Here is a 22,722-nt window from a genome sequence, read left to right as displayed (position 1 = left end):
TCAGTGGCCTGGGGCACAATGTCCTTGGCCAGCTGTGGAGATGTGGCATTGATATACTTGCCAGAATGTGTCTGCATGTCTCATTGAGCTCAAGTACCCACTCAGATGACCGCATCTGAGCTGGTGGCAGGTTCAGGAGATAGCCTTGCTGTTGTTTCCTACTGAGAGCTGTGACTTCTTCGTGTGAGGTAGTGGAGGAACTGATGAACAGAGGAGATTGTCCTCCCATAAGACACTTTTTAGTTGCCACAGGTGCCTGGACAAGTCCAGAAAGGGGATGAGTTGCACAATTGGGGGTGGAAGCTTTGAGTTTAAGAGCATCCACAGTGGTGGTAATGGGACAGTAGCACAGTGGAACACTATGAAGTTGACTAGGTTGCTGGAAATTGGAAATCCCTGCATGATCAGGCTTAACCCTCCCAATAATTTAAAGATCCTCACCTCCATAATGGGTGAGAAAAAGATAATGCCAACCAGACCGCCACACTTTTTAGTGTGGGCTAATTTCTCCTGCAGGGAGACGGAGGGAGGGAAGGATTGATTGATTTGGAAATAGTTGCTACATGGAGGAAAGAAAGTGCAGAGGGTAGGAAGGATAAGTAGTCTGGGGAATGCAGTGGGTGTGAGCCATTGAGGGAAGGTGCAGCATGCAATTGAGAGCTGCAGACCATTCGCCTCAATGGGAGGTGGGCACAGTGGCTGATTTTGAGTGAGTGTGAATCAACAGAGATGATGGCACCAACTGCACCTCCCTACTCTCGGCGGAAACCTCCCAGGCCTGGATGGCAACTTCACAGCAGGCTGGCAGGGTCGGGCAGCATGGTTTTCAGGAGAAAGGATAATTCTCCTCCCCAATAGGACCGCCAGGCCCCCCATCTGCGAAGCAGGGTTCCAATTTGCCTCTGTAAGACATCCTCTTCACAATTCCTGAGGTACAAACAGTGAAGAGCAGTTCCTGGCTCAGTGTTTTTAAGTAGTGCTCAGCTGGAGTTTAAACATTTGCCACCAGTGATGTGAATGTTGGAAGTTGCTGGCATCTGGAAGCCATCCTTATTCTGGCAAGCAGTTCTACAGTTCGGCTGCTGAGCGCAAGAGGCCATGTGACAGCCCTATGGTGCTTGCTTAATGAGGTGAGCGGTGTAAAATTACATGAGAAACGTTGCCTGGACTTTTGTGGAGGGGAACACTTCTTCATAAACTCACATTTTTGGCCTCAATTTTAGGAAAATCTTTAACCCATTGAATCACTTGTGTCATAAAAGGAAGCTGTTCATCCCATTTGGGTTTGTGCCAGCTCTCTGTACAGCAATTCCATTAGTTGCACTCCATCACTCTGTCCCTGTAGCCCTGTGAGTTAACTTCCTTCAAGTGTCCATTCAATTTGCTATTGAAACATGCTGAGTGCCGTAGCTTGTAATCTTAGGCAGTGAGTTCCAGATCATTAGCACTAACTGTTTTAAAAACCAACGAGCCTTGCATGAATCCATCTGCACCCATGCCTCACCCTGTTATTTACCCTAAACTTACATCTGTTTTCCTATGGACCTCGTGTGTGTGTGCCTATTCTGTTTTTGGGCTGCTGAAACACACAAATTTGTCTTGGTAATAAATTGTGGCCTTATTTCATTGGAAATAATTACCATAAATTCTTTGCAGCTGAAGGTACCTTGTACAGGAAAGCTAGTGCTTGTTTCTTTGGAATCCTTCAAATGTCAGCATTAGTTGGGAGTCCATTTGGCTTATTGCTGCTGTATGGCTGCTTGCACCACATTTGGAATGGTTTAACTTAATCCAGCCCTGCTTTGCTATCAGTGTTTAATATTTTTCTTTTCCCACAAAATGTTGATCTAATTTTCTTCTCAGCACTGATTCAGTTTTACTCCTTACTCATTTCAAAGCGATTTCTCTTTCGTGGATGAGGGTGTCGCTGGCTAGCCCAACACTTATTGACCATTCTTAATTGCCCAAGAGTCAACAAAATTGCTGTGGTTCTGGAGTCATGTGACAAGGATCACCGTTTCCTTCCCAAAAGGGCAGATGGGCTTTTTCCAACAATCAACAGTGGTTTCATGATCATTATCAGACTCTTAATCCCAGATTTTTATTCATCCATGGGTTGTGGGCATCGCTGGCTAGGCCAGCATTTACTGCCCATCCCTAATTGCCCAGAGGGCAGTTAAGAGTCAACCACAGTACTGTGGGTCTGGAGTTGCATGTCAGCCAGACAAGATGAGGATGACAGTTTCCTTCCCTAAAGGACATTATTGAATCAGGTGGGTTTTTCTGACAATCAGCAATGGATTCATGGTCATCATTAGACCCCTAATTCCAGAATTATATTTTTGTTTAATTCAAATTCTACTATCTGCTGTGGTGGGATTTGAACCTGGGTCCTCAATGTTATCTGGATCTCTGGATTAGTGGTCCACCGATAATCCCACTAGACCATTGCTTCCCCTAACTTGAATAATCCCTTGAACAAAGTTCTTTCAGCTGACTCTTTTGCATCTGTTGCCTATCTCAAATGTATGTTTGTGTGCAGCTGGTTTTAGTTATGCTTCAGTAAAATAACCATCGTGTCTCTTTCAGATCATCTGACCAGTTTACGCTTGATGCTGGCATTAGAATGCCTGAGAGGGGAGGTATTCTATTTCCTAGCATTAATACTGTGGTTATGTACAAAAAGAGCCTTTGATTTCTTTGAAGAATCTAGCTGAAGACAGCACAAATATCCATCCTTCTTTTTCTAAAATGTTTGACTAGATATGTACTAGTAGTCTTACCTTCATATAAATATGAATATTGAGACTGCTATTCCTTTTTTTTTGTGTAGTCTGGTCAGTTCACTGAAGATATGATTCCAACTGTGGGTTTCAACATGAGAAAACTAACAAAAGGAAATGTCACCATTAAGGTAAGCTGCAGGATAAATGTCTACAAATGACAGCAGCTATTTCTGTGTATATAAACATCATATAGGATTTTACTAATAAACTGTAATGATTTTTAATTCTCTATCTTTTTCACCAATGATTCACTTCATTTCAAGAAATGTAATCTGTTCTTTTTCTTATGGTTTCCAAAAAGAATTTAGTGAGTGCTTAATTGGGTAACCAAAGCTGTAGGATGTGTTCAGATGAAATTAATCTTGTCTTCACAGGATTCACATTCTGAAAGCGTCTGCTTATTGAAAATCCCATACCTGTAAAATATGCTTCATCGGTTGTTCATTTGTGGTTACCTGGGGGCCTGAGGATAGTGTAACTCTTGCCACTTGGATTGTTTTGTGTGTTTGTTTTATAATTTCAGTCTCTTCCATTTGTACCTCTGCAATACTTGGAACTGAACTAGTGGAGCGTGAGCAACATATTTGCTTTGTTTGTGGTGCAGATGCAGAGGCATGTTCCTCATGACACCAGTGAGAGTGGCATTGGATCATCTGGTGACATGTCTAATCCATTCTGACAAGTTAAATAGCATCTGAAGTGAACTTTGTGCAGCCAGATGCATTTTACAAAGCCAAGTGTAACAGCTGGGTGACTGCACAATTGAAAGACACCTCTGTTTCGGGAAGATTTAATTTGCTTGAAATATTGAGAAAATTGTTGAAACAGAACTGCTTTGTAAGAACATGTATAAATTGGAGTAGCATTTGGGCATAATAACTTTAAATGGTATAAAGATGAGTGCTTATCTTTCAACCCTGAATTCTAAAGATGATATCATTTCAGCAAACACAAAATTGAAGCTTGGAATTTTTTTTTGCTGTAATGTATTGCTGTCTCTTACACCAGCATATTGTGCTGCATGGTTACAAAGTCATGGAGCATCATCAGTTTTCCGATCCAGTTACAATTTTCAGAATGTTAAGGAATTTTAAGGAAATGTTAAGCATTTCCTGTCACTGCTTCTGGATTTCTTGGTGTTTTACCTTAAACTTTTCCGTTTTGATGTTGTCATTCTCCATGCCTTTTCATGAGAATTTCTCAATTAATATTTAATGCCAGCCTTCACATGAAATGAAATCTTTGTCGGCATAAAATGGCAGCAGCACCAGCTCATGGTAGTGTCAGTTCAGACCGAGAAGCCACAGTATTAGAAATTTGAATAAGGCATGCCATACAGACAGTTTCTCTCCACACCACACTCCCCTCAACTTTTAACTACTTCAACTTACCTGGAAGGAATGGAGAATGGAGACTAGTCCAAATCCAGTCCAGCACGGGAGATAGGTGGCAGGCCGGAGCCCGGAGTGGGATGCAGTTTAAGCTTGGCTCAGCCTGGGAGCTGTGCCCAGGAGAAGGGTCCTGGAGGTGGGTGCCCGGACCCAGTGAGGCCTCGTGTTCTGTAACTTGCTGAGCACAGTCTTAGTGAAAAGGATGATAATTTGAGTACTTTTTAAAGATACTACTTATTCTTATCCTGAACTTTCAGTAAGTCAAGTACTCTTTAAAACTTTGTACTCCTATGCTAAACATTTTTATTTTACTTGTTTCAATTCTGTGACAAACACTTAAAGTATCTGTACCTAAAATGGAACCAAAGCAGTGACATTACAAACCTTTTGACTGCACTCATTCGCGTGCATGTGACAATAAAGGGTATTCTATTCTTTAGTAATTCTTTCGTACAGATACAGGGAGGAGAAAAAGTAGAAGTTAATGAGAGCTGAAATGGAGATCTGAAAACCACACTCAGAACATTAGACATAGCAATTGAATAAGTGGAAATGAAGATTGATCAGCTGGGAGAGAGTAAAACTGTGTTTAGATCCAATTATATATTGATTGTGTGCAAGTACTATGACCAGGAAATGTTGATTTTTATATCGGCCAACTATTCGCAATAGATAGAGGATAAACTCTATTTTTTGATCGTATTGACTTGGATATTTTGTACAGGTTTGCAAATGAGATGTCTATGGGATAATTGTACCAGATGAAATGCATCCCTTTCACTTAAAAAGAAAGGGATAATAATACTGATTGCATCTTTCTTTAAAGAGCAGTGCATAAGGGGTAGAAAATGGTAAGCTTTTAATGTGATCAAATGATCACTTTACTTTTCAGAAGTCAGTAGCAATGTCTTAATAGATAACGCCTTAATTATTGTCAGTGAGTTAAGGAATCAGAGATTGCTGATTAAAGTGTCAATGTAAGGTAATCTCTATCCACTTGCTTTCTCGACCCATATTCCAGTTCCCCTCCTCGCTTTCTGCTGGATCCCAGCAGGATCTATAAACCAAAATAATCTTATTGAACACTCATAATTAAGAAATTACCAACAAGATTCCAGTTTTTGTCGTTTGTTTTTACATTTAATGCGTCTTGGACCCAATGAAAATTATACACGAATGAACAGGCAAATGACACTTCAGCTAAAAGCATAAATTTCACTCTAAATAGTTGATTCAACGACTATGCCTGTGTTGCACAAAATATTCTCCCACAGCATGTATTGTATCACAGTGCTCCACAAAATGCTGTTTCATGGGGGGTAAGTCAGGAGTTCTGTTTGACAGCCTTCACATGTGAGTTTAACAGGTACGTTAATTGTCAGGATGGCACACTTCATTTCACCACCCTCCTTTTCCTTTTAGTCATATATGTCCTGATGGCATAGCTCTCCAGAGTTCCTTGTTAACTAGCCAACCAATGATGCCCTGGTTTATGGTTTAGCTATTTCTGGGGAAACACCCATCTCTTCAACGTCTTTGAGCTATTGACACAGCTTTCCAGCCTTTAAGTTTCTGAGCCAGCTTGCAAAGTGCTTCTAAGTGCTCTTGTTTCCCTTTCAAACAAACAAAATATTCTTCAGCTGCTCAGCTTGTAGCTATCCTTTGCTTCTGTTTGTCAGATGCAAAAAAACTGCAGTTGCTGGAAGAACAAAGCAAGCCGGGCAGCATCAGGAGGTGGAGAAGTCAATATTTCCTGAAGGGTTATACCCAAAACGTTGACTTCAACTCCTCCTAATGCTGCCTGGCTTGCTGTATTCTTCCAGTCTACTGTTTTGCTTGTCAGATGGCTTTATTTCTCAACTTGTGTCCTGTTGCAGGTCAGGAATCACCATGTCTTATGAAAGACCTTCTGGTATTAATTTTTTTTTTGATATTTCAAGGTTCTGTGAAAGGACTGAGGAAGGTAGGCATTTTTTTTTTGTTAAAAGGTCACTAAAAGAATATGACGTACCGCTAAAGACATTGGAAGTCACATGACAAGCTGACTGCTCCAAATTATTTACTGGAAGTCCTATATCGGAGTTATGGTTGTATGGAATTGTTCCTTTATTTTTGAGATTTTAAGAGTTCGATTTGGTGTGTAGTCTGCTGCGAGAAGTCACCCAAACCATCCTCTTCCACATACTTTGGAAAGACTGCTCTGAATCCAGTGAGAGAGCTGGAAGCTGAAACATCTGCTACTTCTGAGAATCCTCCAGAAAGCGCCCTCTCAACATCTCCTGAATGAATGGCTTCTGTAGAAATATTAGGTGTAATCTCATGTGTCTGGTGACTAGCATCTATGGGTCAGTGACACCAGTCTACATGGACAGGAACGCCAGACTGAAAGTTGTCTGGAACCTTCAATATCTCTCTCACTTCAAGAGCTAACCATTATTTGGCCACAGTTCTTTTTTATTTCTAGACCTAATCTCTGCAGAGGAAGTGTGTGTGTCATGTATTTTACGTGGTACATACCAAAACAGTGTTAATACATTTTGCATCTTAATTGAAGAGGCTTCCTTTTTTCTAATATAATACAAAGAGAACTTCTTAAGATAGCAATTTGTTTGCAGAGTTCATTATGTCCAAGCTTGTTAATTATAGGGTATATGTGAAAATTCTCATGGTGTAAATTAGGCAGAGAATGAAGAATGTCTAATGCTTCACAGGGGAGGAGGTGTGGTGTGGTGACTTGCTTAATTGCCTTTAGATAAAATGTTGGTTTCAACTCAGACTCTGTGTAATCCACATTTGTTTTTCATGAAACCTGACCAACATGCAAAGGTCAGGTCATGTCTGCCATTTTAAGCAAGTGCTTTTGATCTTTTTTGTTTGTGTGTGTGTGTGTGTGTGTGTGTGAAAGGTATTAGATCAGCAGATGGAATTCTAAATAAATAGTTCATACTTTGAATTGTTGTGACACAAATATTTGAGTCAAAAGTAACAAGTATTGGAATTTACAGTCCTATCTTAGAGTCCAAAACCACTTGTAGCTGTCAAACAAATTATAAAATGGAAGGCACCCCACTATGGTAATAGATGATTGTGACATTAATCATGCAGCACTAATCCAGTCATAAATCTTCAGACTTGTCAACAGAACAATTTTTTTTAGTTTTAATACCTCCTAGGTATTGTTTACAAAATTTAAACAGCAGCACTTCTAACTATCTTGACACTTCTAACCAGTCCTTTTTTATCTACATTCTTCAGACACGTTTTGACAGGTACTTCTGCCAATTTTGAGAATTGATTTTTGAAAGATCTGACACTTGCAATTAGCTCGAGTTAGTGCGTTGTTTATGTACACTTTTTTTTGTGCTTGCTTTTTATCAATCACAAAGGATACCGCAAAAAGATTTGTATTGAGGTAGTTCATGATTTAACTAGCTTGCAAACTCCACAACTTTGAAGATATGTGAAACTCGACTCATCCTGCCTCCAATCCTACCAATTGATGATGCCAACTTTGGGGGCAGGACATCTGGTTTCTAATTACTTTCAACAACCTTAATGACCAACAAGCCTGCCTTTGTGTTGAACCCCATAGGAGATGGGGGAGATAATAAATGAGTATTACACATAAGTGTTCACTGTGCCATCACGGAAACATGGATAGATGAGGGACAGGAATGGCTGTTGGAGGTTCCTGGTTACAGATGTTTCAGTAAGATGAGGGGGGGTGGCATTGCTAATTAGAAATGGTATAACGGCTGCAGAAAGGAAGTTTGAGGGGGATCTGCCTCTGGAGGTAGTATGGGCTGAAGTCAGAAATAGGAAAGGTGCAGTCACCTTGTTGGGTGTTTACTATAGGCCCCCCAATAGCAGCAGAGATGTGGAGAAACAGATTGGGAAACAGATTTTGGAAAGGTGCAGAAGCCACAGGGTCGTAGTCATGGGCGACTTCAACTTCCCAAATATTGATTGGAAGCTCTTTAGATCAAGTAGATTGGATGGGGTGGTGTTTGTGCAGTGTGTCCAGGAAGCTTTTCTAACGCAGTATGTAGAGTGTCCAACCAGAGGGGAGGCCATATTGGATTTGGTACTCGGTAATGAACCGGGACAAGTGGTGGGCTTGTTAGTGGGTGAACATTTTTGTGATGGTGACCACAATTCTGTGACTTTCACCTTGGTTATGGAGAGAGATAGGTGTGCACAACAAGGTAGATTTTATAATTGGGGGAAGGGAAATTACGATGCTGTAAGACAGGATTTGAGGAGCATACGTTGGGAGCATAGGCTGTCAGGGAAGGATGTGGTGGAAATGTGGAACTTTTTCAAGGAGCAGATACGACGTGTCCTTGATATGTATGTACCTATCTGGCAGGAAAGAAATGGTCGTGTGAGGGAGCCTTGGTTGACGAGGGAGGTTGAATGTCTAGTAAAGAGGAAGAAGGAGGCTTACATAAGGTTGAGGAAACAGGGTTCAGACAGAGCAGTGGAGGGATACAGGATAGCCAGAAGGGACCTGAAGAAAGGGATTAGGAGAGCTAAGAGAGGGCATGAAAAATCCTTGGCGGATAGGATCAAGGATAACCCCAAGGCATTTTATGCGTATGTGAGAAACCTGAGAATGACGAGAACGAGGGTAGGTCCGATCAAGGACAGTAGTGGGAGATTGTGTATTGAGTCGGAAGAGGTAGGAGAGGTCTTGAACAAGTACTTCTCTTCAGTATTTACAAACGAGGGACCGTATTGTTGAAGAGAGTGTGAAACGGGCTGTTAAGCTAGAAGAGATATCTGTTAGGAAGGAAGATGTGTTGGACATTTTGAACAACTTGAGGATAGATAAGTCCCCCGGGCCTGACGGGATATATCCTAGGATTCTGTGGGAAGCAAGAGAGGAAATTGCAGTACCGTTGGCAATGATCTTCTCGTCTTCACTGGCAACGGGGGTGGTACCAGGGGACTGGAGAGTAGCGAATGTTGTGCCCCTGTTCAAAAAAGGGAATAGGGATAACCCTGGGAATTACAGGCCAGTTAGTCTTACTTCTGTGGTAGGCAAAGTAATGGAAAGGGTACTGAGGGATAGGATTTACGAGTATCTGGAAAGACACTGCTTGATTAGGGACAGCCAGCACGGATTTGTGAAGGGTAGGTCTTGCCTTACAAGTCTTATTGAATTCTTCGAGGAGGTGACCAGGCATGTGGATGAGGGTAGAGCAGTGGATGTAGTGTACATGGATTTTAGTAAGGCATTTGATAAGGTTCCCCATGGTAGGCTTATGCGGAAAGTCAGGAGGCATGGGATAGAGGGAAATTTGGCCAATTGGATAGAAAACTGGCTAACCGGTCGAAGTCAGAGAGTGGTGGTAGATGGTAAATATTCAGCCTGGAGCCCAGTTACAAGTGGAGTTCCGCAGGGATCAGTTCTGGGTCATCTGCTGTTTGTAATTTTTATTAATGACTTAGATGAGGGAGTCGAAGGGTGGGTCAGTAAATTTGCAGATGATACGAAGATAGGTGGAGTTGTGGACAGTGAGGAGGGCTGTTGTCGGCTGCAGAGGGACTTAGATATGATGCAGAGCTGGGCTGAGGAGTGGCAGATGGAGTTCAACCCTGCCAAGTGTGAGGTTGTCCATTTTGGAAGAACAAATAACAAATACAGGCTTAATGGTAGGGTTCTTAGTCAGGTGGAGGAACAGAGGGATCTTGGGGTCTATGTACATAGATCTTTGAAGGTTGCCACTCAGGTGGATAGAGATGTAAGAAGGCCTATGGAGTATTATCGTTCATTAGCAGAGGGATTGAATTCAAGAGTCGTGAAGTGATGTTGCAGCTGTACAGGACTTTGGTTAGGCCCCAGTTGGAGTACTGTGTGCAGTTCTGGTCGCCTCACTTTAGGAAAGATGTGGAAGCTTTGGAGAGGGTACAGAGAAGATTTACCAGGATGTTGCCTGGAATGGAGAGTAGGTCGTACGAGGATAGGTTGAGAGTTCTCGGCCTTTTCTCGTTGGAACGGCGAAGGATGAGGGGTGACTTGATAGAGGTTTATAAGATGATCAGAGGAATAGATAGAGTAGACAGTTAGAAACTTTTTCCCCGGGTACAACAGAGTGTTACAAGGGGACATAAATTTAAGGTGAAGGGTGGAAGGTATAGGGGAGATGTCAGGGGTGGGTTCTTTACCCAGAGAGTGGTGGGGGCATGGAATGCGCTGCCCGTGGGAGTGGTAGAGTCAGAATCATTGGCGACCTTTAAGCAGCATTTGGATAGGTACATGGATGGGTGCTTAATCTAGGATAGAAGTTCGGCACAACATCGTGGGCCGACGGGCCTGTTCTGTGCTGTATTGTTCTATGTTCTATGTTCTAAGGATATGGAACATAGAGAATGTGTGGAAATAACTAGCAACTTGTAAAATGTCCATGTTGCAGAGGAGCTGGTGCTGAATATCTTAAAACATGTAAAGGTAGATAAATCTCTAAGACCTGATCAGGGTATCCTAGAACTCTGGGAAGCTAGGGAAGTGATTGCTGGGCCCCTTGCGGAGATATTTGTATCATCAATTGTCACAGATGAGGTGCTGGAAGACTGGAGGTTGGCAAACATAGTGCCACTATTTAAGAAAGGTGGTAAGGAAAAGCCAGAGAGCTATAGATCGGCTAGCCTGATGTCGTGGTGGGTAAGTTGTTGGAGGGAATCCTAAGGAACAGGATTTACATGTATTTGGAAAGGCAAGAACTGATTAGGGTTTGTTAACATGGATTTGTGCGTGGGGAAATCCTGTCTCTTAAACTTGAGATTTTAAAGATGTAATGAAGAGGATTGGTGAGGGTGGAGCAGAGGACATGATCTATGTGGACTTCAGCAAGGCATTCAATAAGGTTGACTGGTTAACAAGGTTAGATCTCATAGAATACAGGGAGAACTAGCCATTTGAAGACCGAACTGGCTCAAAGGTAGAAGACAGAAGGTGGTGGGGCAGGGTTGTTTTTTCAGACTGGAGGCCTGTGACCAGTGGAGTGCCACAAGGATTGGTGCTGGGCCCACTTTTCCTCATTTATGTAAATGATTTGGATGTGAGCATAAGTATAGTTTGTAAGTTTGCAGATGACACCAAAATTGAAGGTGTAATGGACAGCGAAGAGAGTTACCTCAGCGTACAACAGGACTTTGATCAGATGAGCAAATGGGCTGAGGAGTGGGAGATGGACATTATTTTAGATAAATGTGAGGTGCGTATTTTGGAAAGACCAAATTGGGACAGGACTATTGCACTTAATGGGAAGGTCCTAGGGAGTGTTGCTGAACAAAGAGACCTTGGACTGCAGGCTCATGGTTCCTTGAGAGTGGAGTTGCAGGTACATAGGATAGTGAAGGCATTTGGTATGCTTTCCTTTTATTGGTCAGAGCATTGAGTAGATAAGTTGGGCTGCACAGGGCATTGGTTAGGCCACTTTTAGAAAACTCTTCAGTTCTGATCCACCTACTATTGGAAGGATATTACAAAACTTGAAAGGGTTCAGAAAAGATTTGCAAAGAAGTGGCCAGAGTTGGAGGATTTGAGTTAGAGAGAAGCTGAATACACTGGAGTTATTTTCCCTGCAACATTGGAGGCTAAAGGGTGATCTTTATAGAAGAGTTAAAAAATCATGAGGAACATGGATAGGATAAATAGACCAGGTCTTTTCCCCAGGATGGGGGAGTCCAAAACTAGACAGCATAAGTTTAAATTGAGGGGGGAAAGATTTAAAAAAGGTCTAAGGGGCAACTTTTTCATGCAGAGGGTGGTGCTTATATGGAATGAGCTGCCAGAGGAAATGGTGGAGGCTGGTACAATTACAACATTTAAAAGGCATCTGGATGGGTATATGAATAGGAAGAGTTTAGAGGGATTTGGGCCAAGTGCTGACACATTGGACTGGATTAGATTAGGATATCTGGTCAGCATGGATGAGTTAGACCAAAGGTTCTGTGTCCATGCTGTAGAGGTCTATGACTCTATTTGTTTCCTATTGGAAAGAGTCTCAAATTATCAAAAGTCTGAGCCTTTTAATAACTAATTAAGTTCTGGACACCTCTCCATCATTTAAGACCATTTATGTTCACTTCCCTAATAGCACTCCGTTCTGACCTTCCCTCGGTTTATCTGCTTCTGAAAGCCTCCTTGATACTTGTTGCTACTTAGAGACTTGGCTATTCCAATGCGCTCTGTGCTATGTGTGAAGTTGTGGTTGTCAAAATCTCTGCTGAATGTACCCTTACTCCTACCATGTCCCATTCACCAAAGATCCTACTGCTTGCTGACGTTGCTTAGCCTATGGTCAGGCAACACCTCAATTTAAAATGTTTCATCCTTGTTTTCAAAGTTCTTCAGGATTTTGCCCGTCTCTATTTCTATAATCCTTCAGCCCAAGTCTTCAGGTTTTCTGAATTACCAGCCTGTGGGACATTGATTTTAAAATTTGCCTGCTAAGGGCCTCAGTCCTAAGATTTAGAATTCTTACCCAAAACCCTCACTCCACTCCACTTCACCAGATCTCTCTGCACCTTTTAAGATGCTCCTTTGAAACCTACAGCTTTTACCAAGTTTCAATGATCTGCCCTGACTGCTTCTGTGTTAAACCTGTGCTTGGTGTTAAACCTTGATTGTTGACATTCTTAACTCCACTGGGATATTCTACTGAGTTAGAGGAACTAAATAATTGCAAATTGTTGTTACTGAATTGTGAAAAACGATGTTAATACTACAGTGGAACCTTGATTTATCCGAAGGACACAGGTGGGTTGTATTTCGTTAGGTTAATTGAATTCCAGATAATCAAATGCCGATAACTTAGTTTAGCCGAACTTCGGGACCTTGCGATCTTACTGGATAATTCGATATTTGAATAATTGAATGCCAGATAATCCAAGTTTCTCTGTAAATAGTGATAGCTTGGCCAGGGATCTGTGTATTTATAGCCTAAGGATTGCAAGTTGGTAGGTACTATATAATCATCTTGAAACGTTAAATGTTATTCATTTAGTGTCACAGTTAGGTTGCTTTGTACTGTGCTTCATTATCTTTTATGTGGACGATCAGACATTTGAGTTGAACTGATTGGTTTTAATTTTGTAAATCCAATAACAGGGAAAACCTTTCAATCCACGTGGGGAGGATGCAAACATTATTAATGGTCTAGTTAGGATTTTTTTCCACAATCCAGCACTGACATAATCAAGATGGGAAGTGGCATTATGCTGTGGGAGCTAGTTGGAAGAAGGCCTTTGTAGTGATTGGAACAGGGCCAGATGGATCTCATTAACTGAGATTTTTGATTGGCTGAGATTAACAATGCCAAACAGGGAGCCTTGGCTGACAGACAGCTGTAAACAGGAGATTTACATTAGAGCCCGGGTGTCTCTGGAGAAGGAGCATGCAGTGTCCACCAACACCCTGGAGTTGTTCAGGGAGAGGTGGGCACCGCAGGGAGTGAAGTGCATTATTTCCCTCTCCAACTCTATTTTGATTTAACCCCTGCCCTCCCCTTCACTGTTTGACCACGCAGCATTGCTTGTCACTTACCACTCGGGTGTTTCCTTTCTTCCTGGTGGTGGAAACTCAAAGATTCGTGCACCTTGTATCTTTCACTGTCTCTCACATCTGCACACACACACAACATGGGTGCTGGGGAAAAAATAAGCACTACCGCAGTTAGGCGGTAGTGTGGGGGTAATAGAAAGAAAAAGAGAAAAAAAACAAACTGAGGAACTCTTGAACTTGAAAACGACATCAGCCAGTGAAGGAGAAGAAAAAAATAATCAAACCGGAGCTTCAGAGAGTCCCTAATTCTAAGGATCAGCTCTGAGCTGGCTGGACAGAGCCCATGCACCGTACACTTAAATAGAGGCCGGGTATCCCATCACCAGGTCAATGTGTAGTTATTTCCCCTTGAATTTCCAGGCATTTAGTAAAATGCTTTATCTCTCATTTGCGACGAAGAGGGAGTCAACAACGAGTTGACCACGATCTCAGTTTCTGGTTGAGTACATGCAAACGTTGTCTTCATGTGGCAGGTTGATGACTGACTGACTGAGTTTGGAATGAGTTTTGTTTTAAACTGAAGGCAGCAATGGTTGAACAGTTCCTCTGTCCAGTAGATTATTCCATGTCTATGGGTAATTCGCTAGGGTGCGGTGCAGTATTACCAAACATTACCATCCAAAACAGAAAAGAGAGCTGGCACAAGAAACACTTTTTTGCAGAAGTACAGCATCTTTGTTGACCCATGGAAGACCATGACTAGTGACCGACAAAAATGGAGAAAGGTTACTCAGACTGGTACTGAACGTATTGAGAGACTTCATCAGAAACATGCAAAGAAGGTCAAAGTTTAGGAAAGTGTATAAAACTCCGAGCTACTGATCTAGCTGACCCTTCAAGTGCTGCATACCCTATGTCTGACAGAGTTACAGATCACGCATTGACCTTCTCGGACAACTGAGTCTATTGGACTGGAATGGAAGCAAATCATCCTCCATCCTGGGGGATTGCCTGTGAAGTGGATTGTTCTCGAAAGATTTCCTATTAAGGGATTACATAAACAGATTGTTTATGTACCAATCACTGTATTCTACATTCTAATGAGCACCCCATGGGATCAATGCTTCCTGCCTGCTATTGCTGTAGGAAACTAAATGTTACAGCTTTGTGGACAGAAATGCTGCACCCATCTTGTGAAGCCAGGAATTTTCTCCTGGACACTGTTTATTTCCTGAAATGAGATTGAATCGAATCTAGGAACAAAGCAAATCCGGAAATAGCATTAAACTTGGAAGATGTTACATGGCTGAATTGGAGGCAGAAAGGTGATAAAAGCCTGTTTCAATGAAAGAAAGAAAGATAGCAGCGTGAATTGGGAGAGAAGAGTTTTGTGGGCAGTGGAGGGCCAGATAAGTCAATGTGACTGACCGCAGGAGGGAATGAAGTGTCAACTGAGGGAAGATCACTTCACTTCAAACTGAGGCAGAGAGGAAGGACAAAAATATTCTAATGTTCCCGATTTTGGTCATGTCGAAAGGTCAGCTAAATAGCATGTGTCAATGCAGTTTGACAGTTTGTCTGATGGAAATAAGAATTTCTGCAGTGCAGGTGTTGCAGGATTAGCATACCAATGGGTTAAGTTTTAACTAGTCCAGGTCTTACTGTACTTTTCAGGATAATTGCACAATATAAGTTCTTCTTCAAGGTTGTTTTAATTTTGTCTTTGAAGAAATCAGCTTTGCTAAATTTTCTAGTTTGGCCTGAAAGCAAATCTATATGCTTCACTATATGCATTAGTGAGACATTTGAAATCCGATACACGACATCATAAACCTGTGTAGGAGCAAAATGTGGGCAGGATAATCAATTGGTATCCATGACAGGAAATGTAGTGTTTTTGTCTTTTGTTAATACCCTTTAATCTAATTTAGAGGATACATGAACTAAAAAGCATGGAGGTCACCAATCCGTAGATGAGGGGAGCAGTTGAAATGAAGCCTGTTGCCTCCAAAAGCATAAAAACTCAGAGTTCATGACTGTACTGCACTTTTAAATCTGCTGGACAGAAGTCTACCAACTGTCTCAAAGATCTTTTCTGGGTCAATGAAGGAATAGAATCTAGATCTAGCAATATTCCTGGTGTTGTGTTCCTATTTGGTCATGTTTATCTGTACATACCCTGCAATTTTCAATCCCATGCCTACCAGATGCAATTAGATATTTATGCAGTTTTGGAGGTAGAATTAACCAGCAATTTGTTGATATCTTTGTCATATTGCTACTTACCAGTGGGGATGGTGTTCGGTGAATTAAATTTGAACTTTGTGCAATGGTCTGCACAGATGAATTCTGCCATTTTCACCACTTGCTGTTAAGACGATTGTAACCTTACTCTGCACATCACTCAGTACTAAAATGGGGAAGAAAGTGGTTCATGAGTATCTTGGTATGAATATTTCCTGTAGCTTAACTATAAACCCATACATGCAATTTAAAAAATTTAAAATCTACTTAGTTATTAGAAGAGAACTAAATTATATTAAAGCTGTCAGAATTGAGGAATTTGGTATGAATGGAAAGATAGAAATGTGGAATGTTGTGACTGAAATTGAATCAAACAATAGTTTAAAAAAAAGTGATCATTTTATTGTCAGACAAGTACCACATTATTTTTCAGAATCCTAGCGGTGCTATTCTTAAAAAGCACATAACCACTAAAGGTGTCCAGTTTTTAAAAATTGTGGCCTTACTTTGAGAAGGCACAATAATTCCTTGAGCACAGAACTAAATTAGTAGGTATTATCCATTTATAACCTGAACTTTCAGAAGCATTCTTAGTTCCAAATGAGCAGCTTTTAAAGAAGCTTAAGTCAGGTTCAGTGAATTACGTTTTTTAAAAATGTAATGAACAGGCAAATGTAGCAACAAATTGAGAAAGATTTGGAGGTGTGCAAACAATGCAGTTCCTTTTGTATAGTTAGTATTCTTTGCCATTTGTATTATGCAGGGCATATAAGAGTTTTGATAATATTTATGTAATATCTTTTGGGCAGAGTAAGCCAGTGTGCAGAACAGGAAAGTCATTGAACAAAAAAAATTGTTTATTCTGATATATACAAATGTATGAATGACTGTAGGAGGGCGCTAATATATTCCTCCTTTCCTTAAGAAGTTTGGACACAATGTTCAAAGTGCCAAACAACTTGTTTTTTTTTTTTAAAAAAAAGGTAACGTCACCATAGTCTTACCAGACCGTAGAGTGTGCTCTCATGAGAGAGGGATGACTGATGGTGGTTTCTCCTGAAGGTCAATATACGCCAGGCAAGGAGAGACTTTTTTAATGTGTGTCTTTCATGGTAATTGACTCCTAAACAATTTGCGTAGATCTCTTGTTGGAGAGTTCAGCACGCTGTGGATTTGGAATAAAGGATCAATTACTCAGTGTGGATAATGGAGAGCTTATTGTGGCTTTGAAAAAGTTGCCCATTTGCTGCAACTTTGGAGAAGTTTAAGACCATATTAGGCCTGTGTATGTTAATCATGCCTTAATGTCCGGGCTTTAGGAAGGGAAAGGGAACTGGGAAGAATCTTGGGTATGATGTATTGGAGAGCTGGCATACGGGTAGTCTGCCAATAGTTGTTTTAATGGGTTGTGTCTGAAGCTAGTTTAGATCCATGTCAGAGTCTTACAGAGACGTCTGACAAATGGGGCAAATCCAATTCCGGGTCAAGAGCAAAATCACTCCTTGCTGGAGAAAACATCTTAGACTTGGGCCAAAACCGGTCAAGGTGATACTCAAAATTCTGAAAGCTCAAATCAAGAAATAAAACATTCACTTAGGGGTAGGAATCCAGCAATAAAATTAAATTTGAAAATAAATAGGAACACAAGCAACTTGTATACAATGGTTTGAACCAGTGGTGCTGCTCAAGCCTTGATAACAGCATGTCCTTTTGACTTAGCAAAGTCAAGGCCTTTGGTGTTTCACAGATTCTTGGGCCTGTTTCAATTGTAAATATCACCCTTTTTTTCCTTTCCCATGTAGTCTGATTGCTCATTATCAGAAAAATCCAGGATGTTATGATTAACTGTTAATATCTCAAACCATTCCATTTTCATGGTGTTTGAAGGTACCGATTGCACAGCCTGGGCAATGCAGGGCGTATTGCGTAGTCAGTATTTACAAATTTAAGAAGCAAAACTTCAAAGGTCACAATTTCTGCATTTTTTTTTTCCCCCTAAGCCATGTGCAAGTTGACTTGGGGAAGACCACAGTAGAGAGATGAATGTGGGGCTCAAAGGCTGATGTGGAAGAAGTGAGTTCTGGTTCCTGAAGCACTGGATTCAGTCTTGGAAAAGTATTTCGGGTGATTTGTACAGAAGGGACGGTCTTCGCCTGCATTGGGGTCTGATATTTTTGCTAAATGCATGACAAGAGAAGCAGAGGGACAAGGGATCAAATTTTGCTAAGATGTGGTCAACCAAAGATGAGAGTCCAGGCCAAAGAGCAAGGTAAGAATACTGGAAAAGATAAACGCACCATACAAGAAAGGACAAGCAGTAAACCAACAGTTAAGACTAGAATTTACAAACTGAGTAAAAGGTTAAAAATAAAGTCTTTGTACCTACATTCAGATGGACTAACAGTGCAACGTAAATGAATAAGTAAGAGCTAGTAGCCATTAGAGATATAGCTGCAGTGTGATATGGATTAGGACTTGAGTTTAGAAAGGGTACAGGATAAAGAAATCTAGAAAATAGGATCAGAAGCAGGCCATTTGTCCCTTAAGACTTTCTCCGATAATCATTGATTAGTGGATGATTATCCAACTCAGTAGTCTGTTCTTGCTTCTCTCCCATCCTTTTGATCCCTTTTAGGCCCAAATGCAATGTCCAACTCCTTCTCGAAATCCTACAACGTTTGGCCTTGACTGCTTTCTGTGGTAACAAATTCCACAGGCTCACGAATCTCCAGGTGAAGAACTTTCCTCTGACCTCCGTCCTAAAATAGTTTATCCTGTTTTCTTAAACTGTGACCCCGGGTTCTAGATTTTCCCATCATCTGGAACCATCTTCTACATCTACCCTATCTAATCCTTTTAGAATTTTAAAGGTTTCTATGCAATGCCACTCATTCTTGTGAACCCCGATGAATATAATCCTAAGCAATTCGATCCCTCTCTTCATAGATCAGTCACATCTTCTGAGGAATCAGGCTGGTCCACTGCCTCTATGAACAAGAACATTTTGTTTTAATCCTGATGAGATCAGAAATGCCCAGAATATTCCGGATGTGGCCTCTTCAAGGCCATGTATAATTGCAGTCAGACATCCCTGCCCCTGTATTTGAATCTTTTCATTATGAAAGCCAATATACCATTTACCACCATCATTTGCTGCACTGCATTCTTATCTTCAGTGACTGGCCTATGATGACACTCCGGTCTTGTTGCACATTTTCCCCCCTCCATTTATAGCCATTCAGATAACAAGCAGTTTCCTGTTTGTGGCAATAAGATGGATAACCTCACATTGATCCACATTATACTGCATCTGTTATGCATCTGCAGACTTGCTCAACTTATCCAAATCACACTCCACATTTAGGAATGACAAGAAGGTAGGAAGAGGTGAAGGGGAGGGTCTATTACTTGATGATGGTATTAATACAAATGAGAGGGAAGATGTCAGTCCAGGAAACTCTGTAGAAATGATAAAAGCAAGAAGTCGCATCTGGGAGTGGTGTACAAACCCTTAAGGGTAACCATTTCAGTTGGGTGAAGTATAAAAGGAGAAATAATGAGATCCTGTCAGATGGGTACAGCAATAATCATGAGACATCTAAATTGACATATTGACTGGAAAAGTTAGACAAGCAAAGGTAGTTTAATCAGGAATTTTTAAAATGTTTTCAGAATATTTTCTTAAAACACTGTTCTGGAGCTGACTCGACAGCAGTCTATACTAGACCTCATTTTTGCAATGAAGTGGGATTAATTAATGATTAGTAAGGATGCCTTCTGGTAGTAGCAAGCATAATGTGATTAATTTTTCCATTCTGTTGGAGGAAAAGAGGACTGGAACTGAGACTTTTTAAAAACATAATAAGGTGAATTACAGAGGCATAAAGCAGACCTAGCTGAAGTGAACTGTTAAATTATTTTAAAGGATAAGTCCATACAGCTGCAGTGGCAGACATTTTAAGAAGGTATTATAGATTGGAAGCATTCCAACAATAAGAAAAATTCCAAAGGATGGACTCGCTATCCATGCTTAATGAAAAACTTTAAATCCAATATCAAGCCACCTAGTGTCTGTGTGGGTTTCCTCTGGGTGCTTTGGTTTCCTCCCACAGTCCAAAGATGTGCAGGTCAGGTGAATTGGCCATGCTCATCTGCCCATAGTGTTTAGGGGTGCGTAGGTTAGGCGCATTAGTCTGGTAAATATAGGATAGTAGGGTCGGGGAATGGGTCTGGATGGGTTGCTCTTTGGAGGGTGTATATGGATTTGTTGGGTTGAAGGGCCTGTTTCCATACTGTGAGGATTCTATATTTCTATAGGTAGCAAGTCAGAAGATTGGGTAAAATATAATGATTTTAAAAAAAATGAAGAGGGAAAAATTTAAAGTTCTAGAGAAAGCCATTCAGAAATATAAGACAATAGGAGTTTCTATAAATGAGAAGGATTAACAAAGTCATATTGATCATGTAGGAAGCGATATGGAGAATTAGCAATGGAAAATAAGGGAATGCCAAATAAATTGAACAGATATTTTGCATCAGTCTTCATTTATAGAAGATACAAATAATATCGGAGAAGCAATGATAAATCAGGAAATGGAAGGGCGAAAGCAGCTCCGGAAAATGAAACCGCAACGAAGTGATTCTCTGTCAATTGTTGGAGTTATGGGCTGACAAGTGCCCAGGTCAGGATAAACATCATCCTTGGGTCTGAAAAGAAGTAGTTAATGAGATAGTTGATTAATTACTTTAATCTTGCAAAATGCCCTAGGGTCATATGGTCCCATTAGCTTGGAAGACAGTGAATATACCTCCTTTATTCAAAAAAGGAGTAGTATAGAAAGCAGCAAATACAGTTTAGTAATCCATGTGTTACCTTTTTTACAGAATTGAGATAAGGCAAAAAATGTCACGAGTCTTTGTCTAAAAAGGTGGGGGAAGCAGAGTGTCTGAATATTTTTAAAGCAGAGGGAGATAGGTTCTTGGTAAGTAAGGGCGGGAAGGTTAATGAGTCGGCAGAAATGTGGATTTGCATTTGCAGTCGGATCAGCCATGAGCTTATTGGATGGTGGAGAGGATTTGAGGGGCTGAATGGCTGCCTTCTCCCAGTCGTATTCATTGATAGACCCTCCATCAACACTACTTTTCTCAGCCTCTCAACGCTTCTTAATAAAGCCATCTTTGAAGGTCAGGCCATCTGTGTTTACAAACAGTCTTCCCACAAAAACTGGAATTTTGAAATTATTTCTAAGAAAGAAAGATCTTTTCGTTCCTCTATTGGTTTGCTGGATGCTTATCAAACCCAAATTTGTTTGGCTAGAGTATTCCACTATCCTACCTTGTCATCAAAGTGTGATATATGACATTATTACAAATGATAAAGCCGACCTTTGATGAAAGTAAAGTAGACTTTAGATCTGGGTACTTTTAAATAGATGTGGAAAATGAAAGCAAGGGAACTTGGCAAGAGTAAAATGCTGGCAAAATATATTAGTACATCAAATAATTGGAGCCCATTAGATAGGTATCTGCAAAATGTACAGTGGTAACTAATTTGTACAACTTCTTAGGAATCTAATTGGATTTGCATCTTATCAGTTTCTTGTGTTCAGCTAATTATACCTGATTGTTTTTTTTTTGGTGCCAACAATATCAGTAGAATTCTATTTTGTCATTATCTGCAATGTCTTATTACAGATAATTGTGTCTACCTCATGCAGTTATATTTTACAAATTGAATCTTTACCACTATCCCCAACTGTGTTCATCACTTAATGTAAGAGGACACCTTTTTTTCATCAATTCTTGCATGTTATAAATTATAACCTTTTGAAATATAGGAATCTGTATGCAATAGTATGACCTTTTTCTATATTAAAGGTAAGGGTCAGTCTTGATTCAGTTGGTAAGAGGAGACTTTATTGAAACCTCTTGGTACACCTAGTCATAGAGAAGTACAGCGTGGAAACAGACCCTTTGGTCCAAGTATTAAAATTTAAGATATGTACCCTTCTACTTAGAAAATATAGTTTAAAAATTAATATTACTACAATATAATGACTAATGAATAGGAGTATATTAGCACAGTTCAACTCAATCTGATTAAACCCATCTTTGCGTTAGACTGGGTCCCATTTTGAATATCTATTTCATGAAGAAAGTCAAAGCAATGGTTAAGGAACAAAAGGCAAAATAAGGGAGTGGGCCCTGGATTTAAAAAGAGAAAATTAAGCTGGGCAGGTGGAAGGAGTGTCAGTGGTGGAGCACTTTGGTAGAAGTTATCATATTCAAGATAGATTTAAGCTCCTTTTGGAAAAGGACAAATGTAGACCATGAATAAAAGTTCTCAACTTGGAAGAATTTAATTAAACCGAGGTGTGATTTACAGCTACTTGAAGGTAAATCAATGTCAAGTCAGTAGGTGGCTTTCAATGAAATACCCTGAACGATTAGAGCGTGTATGTATCCTTTTTATTAAAAAAAAAAGTGTGGAACTAACCAATCCAGAGCTTGCTGAAAGGTTTAAAGGAGAGGATAAAGATAAAAGGGAACCTTGTGGTACATACCAGAGATTGAAATCCTGCAGTAAACTGGGAGAAGTATACAAAGTATCAGGATAAGAGGAAATTCGGAAAGCAAAGAGAGCACATGAACGTATTTTGGTAATTAAAATCAAAGAAAATTTTTGTTCGTATAGATACTTAAAGAGCAAGAGACCAACTAAAGAAAGAGTACAGCCTATTAAGAATTATATGAATTAGCTGTGTGTATGGAGAGAGTACCTAGGTATGAT

General features: G+C 40.5%; 1 protein-coding gene across 1 annotated transcript in view; it reads left to right on the top strand.

The window, feature by feature from the left end:
• Positions 1 to 22,722, top strand: part of LOC140458265 (ADP-ribosylation factor-like protein 8B-A) — a 98,414-nt gene that overhangs the window by 15,153 nt on the left and 60,539 nt on the right. Inside the window, exon 2 of the mRNA XM_072552661.1 lies at positions 2,834 to 2,914. Within this exon, the coding sequence (XP_072408762.1) occupies positions 2,834 to 2,914 (81 nt within the window). The remainder of the gene's footprint in view (positions 1 to 2,833; positions 2,915 to 22,722) is intronic.

The sequence above is a fragment of the Chiloscyllium punctatum genome, chromosome 32, assembly GCF_047496795.1.
Source record: "Chiloscyllium punctatum isolate Juve2018m chromosome 32, sChiPun1.3, whole genome shotgun sequence".
Classification (NCBI taxonomy): Eukaryota; Metazoa; Chordata; class Chondrichthyes; order Orectolobiformes; family Hemiscylliidae; genus Chiloscyllium; species Chiloscyllium punctatum.
Note: the sequence above shows the minus strand (reverse complement) of the source record. Positions and strands in the feature narration are given on the sequence as shown.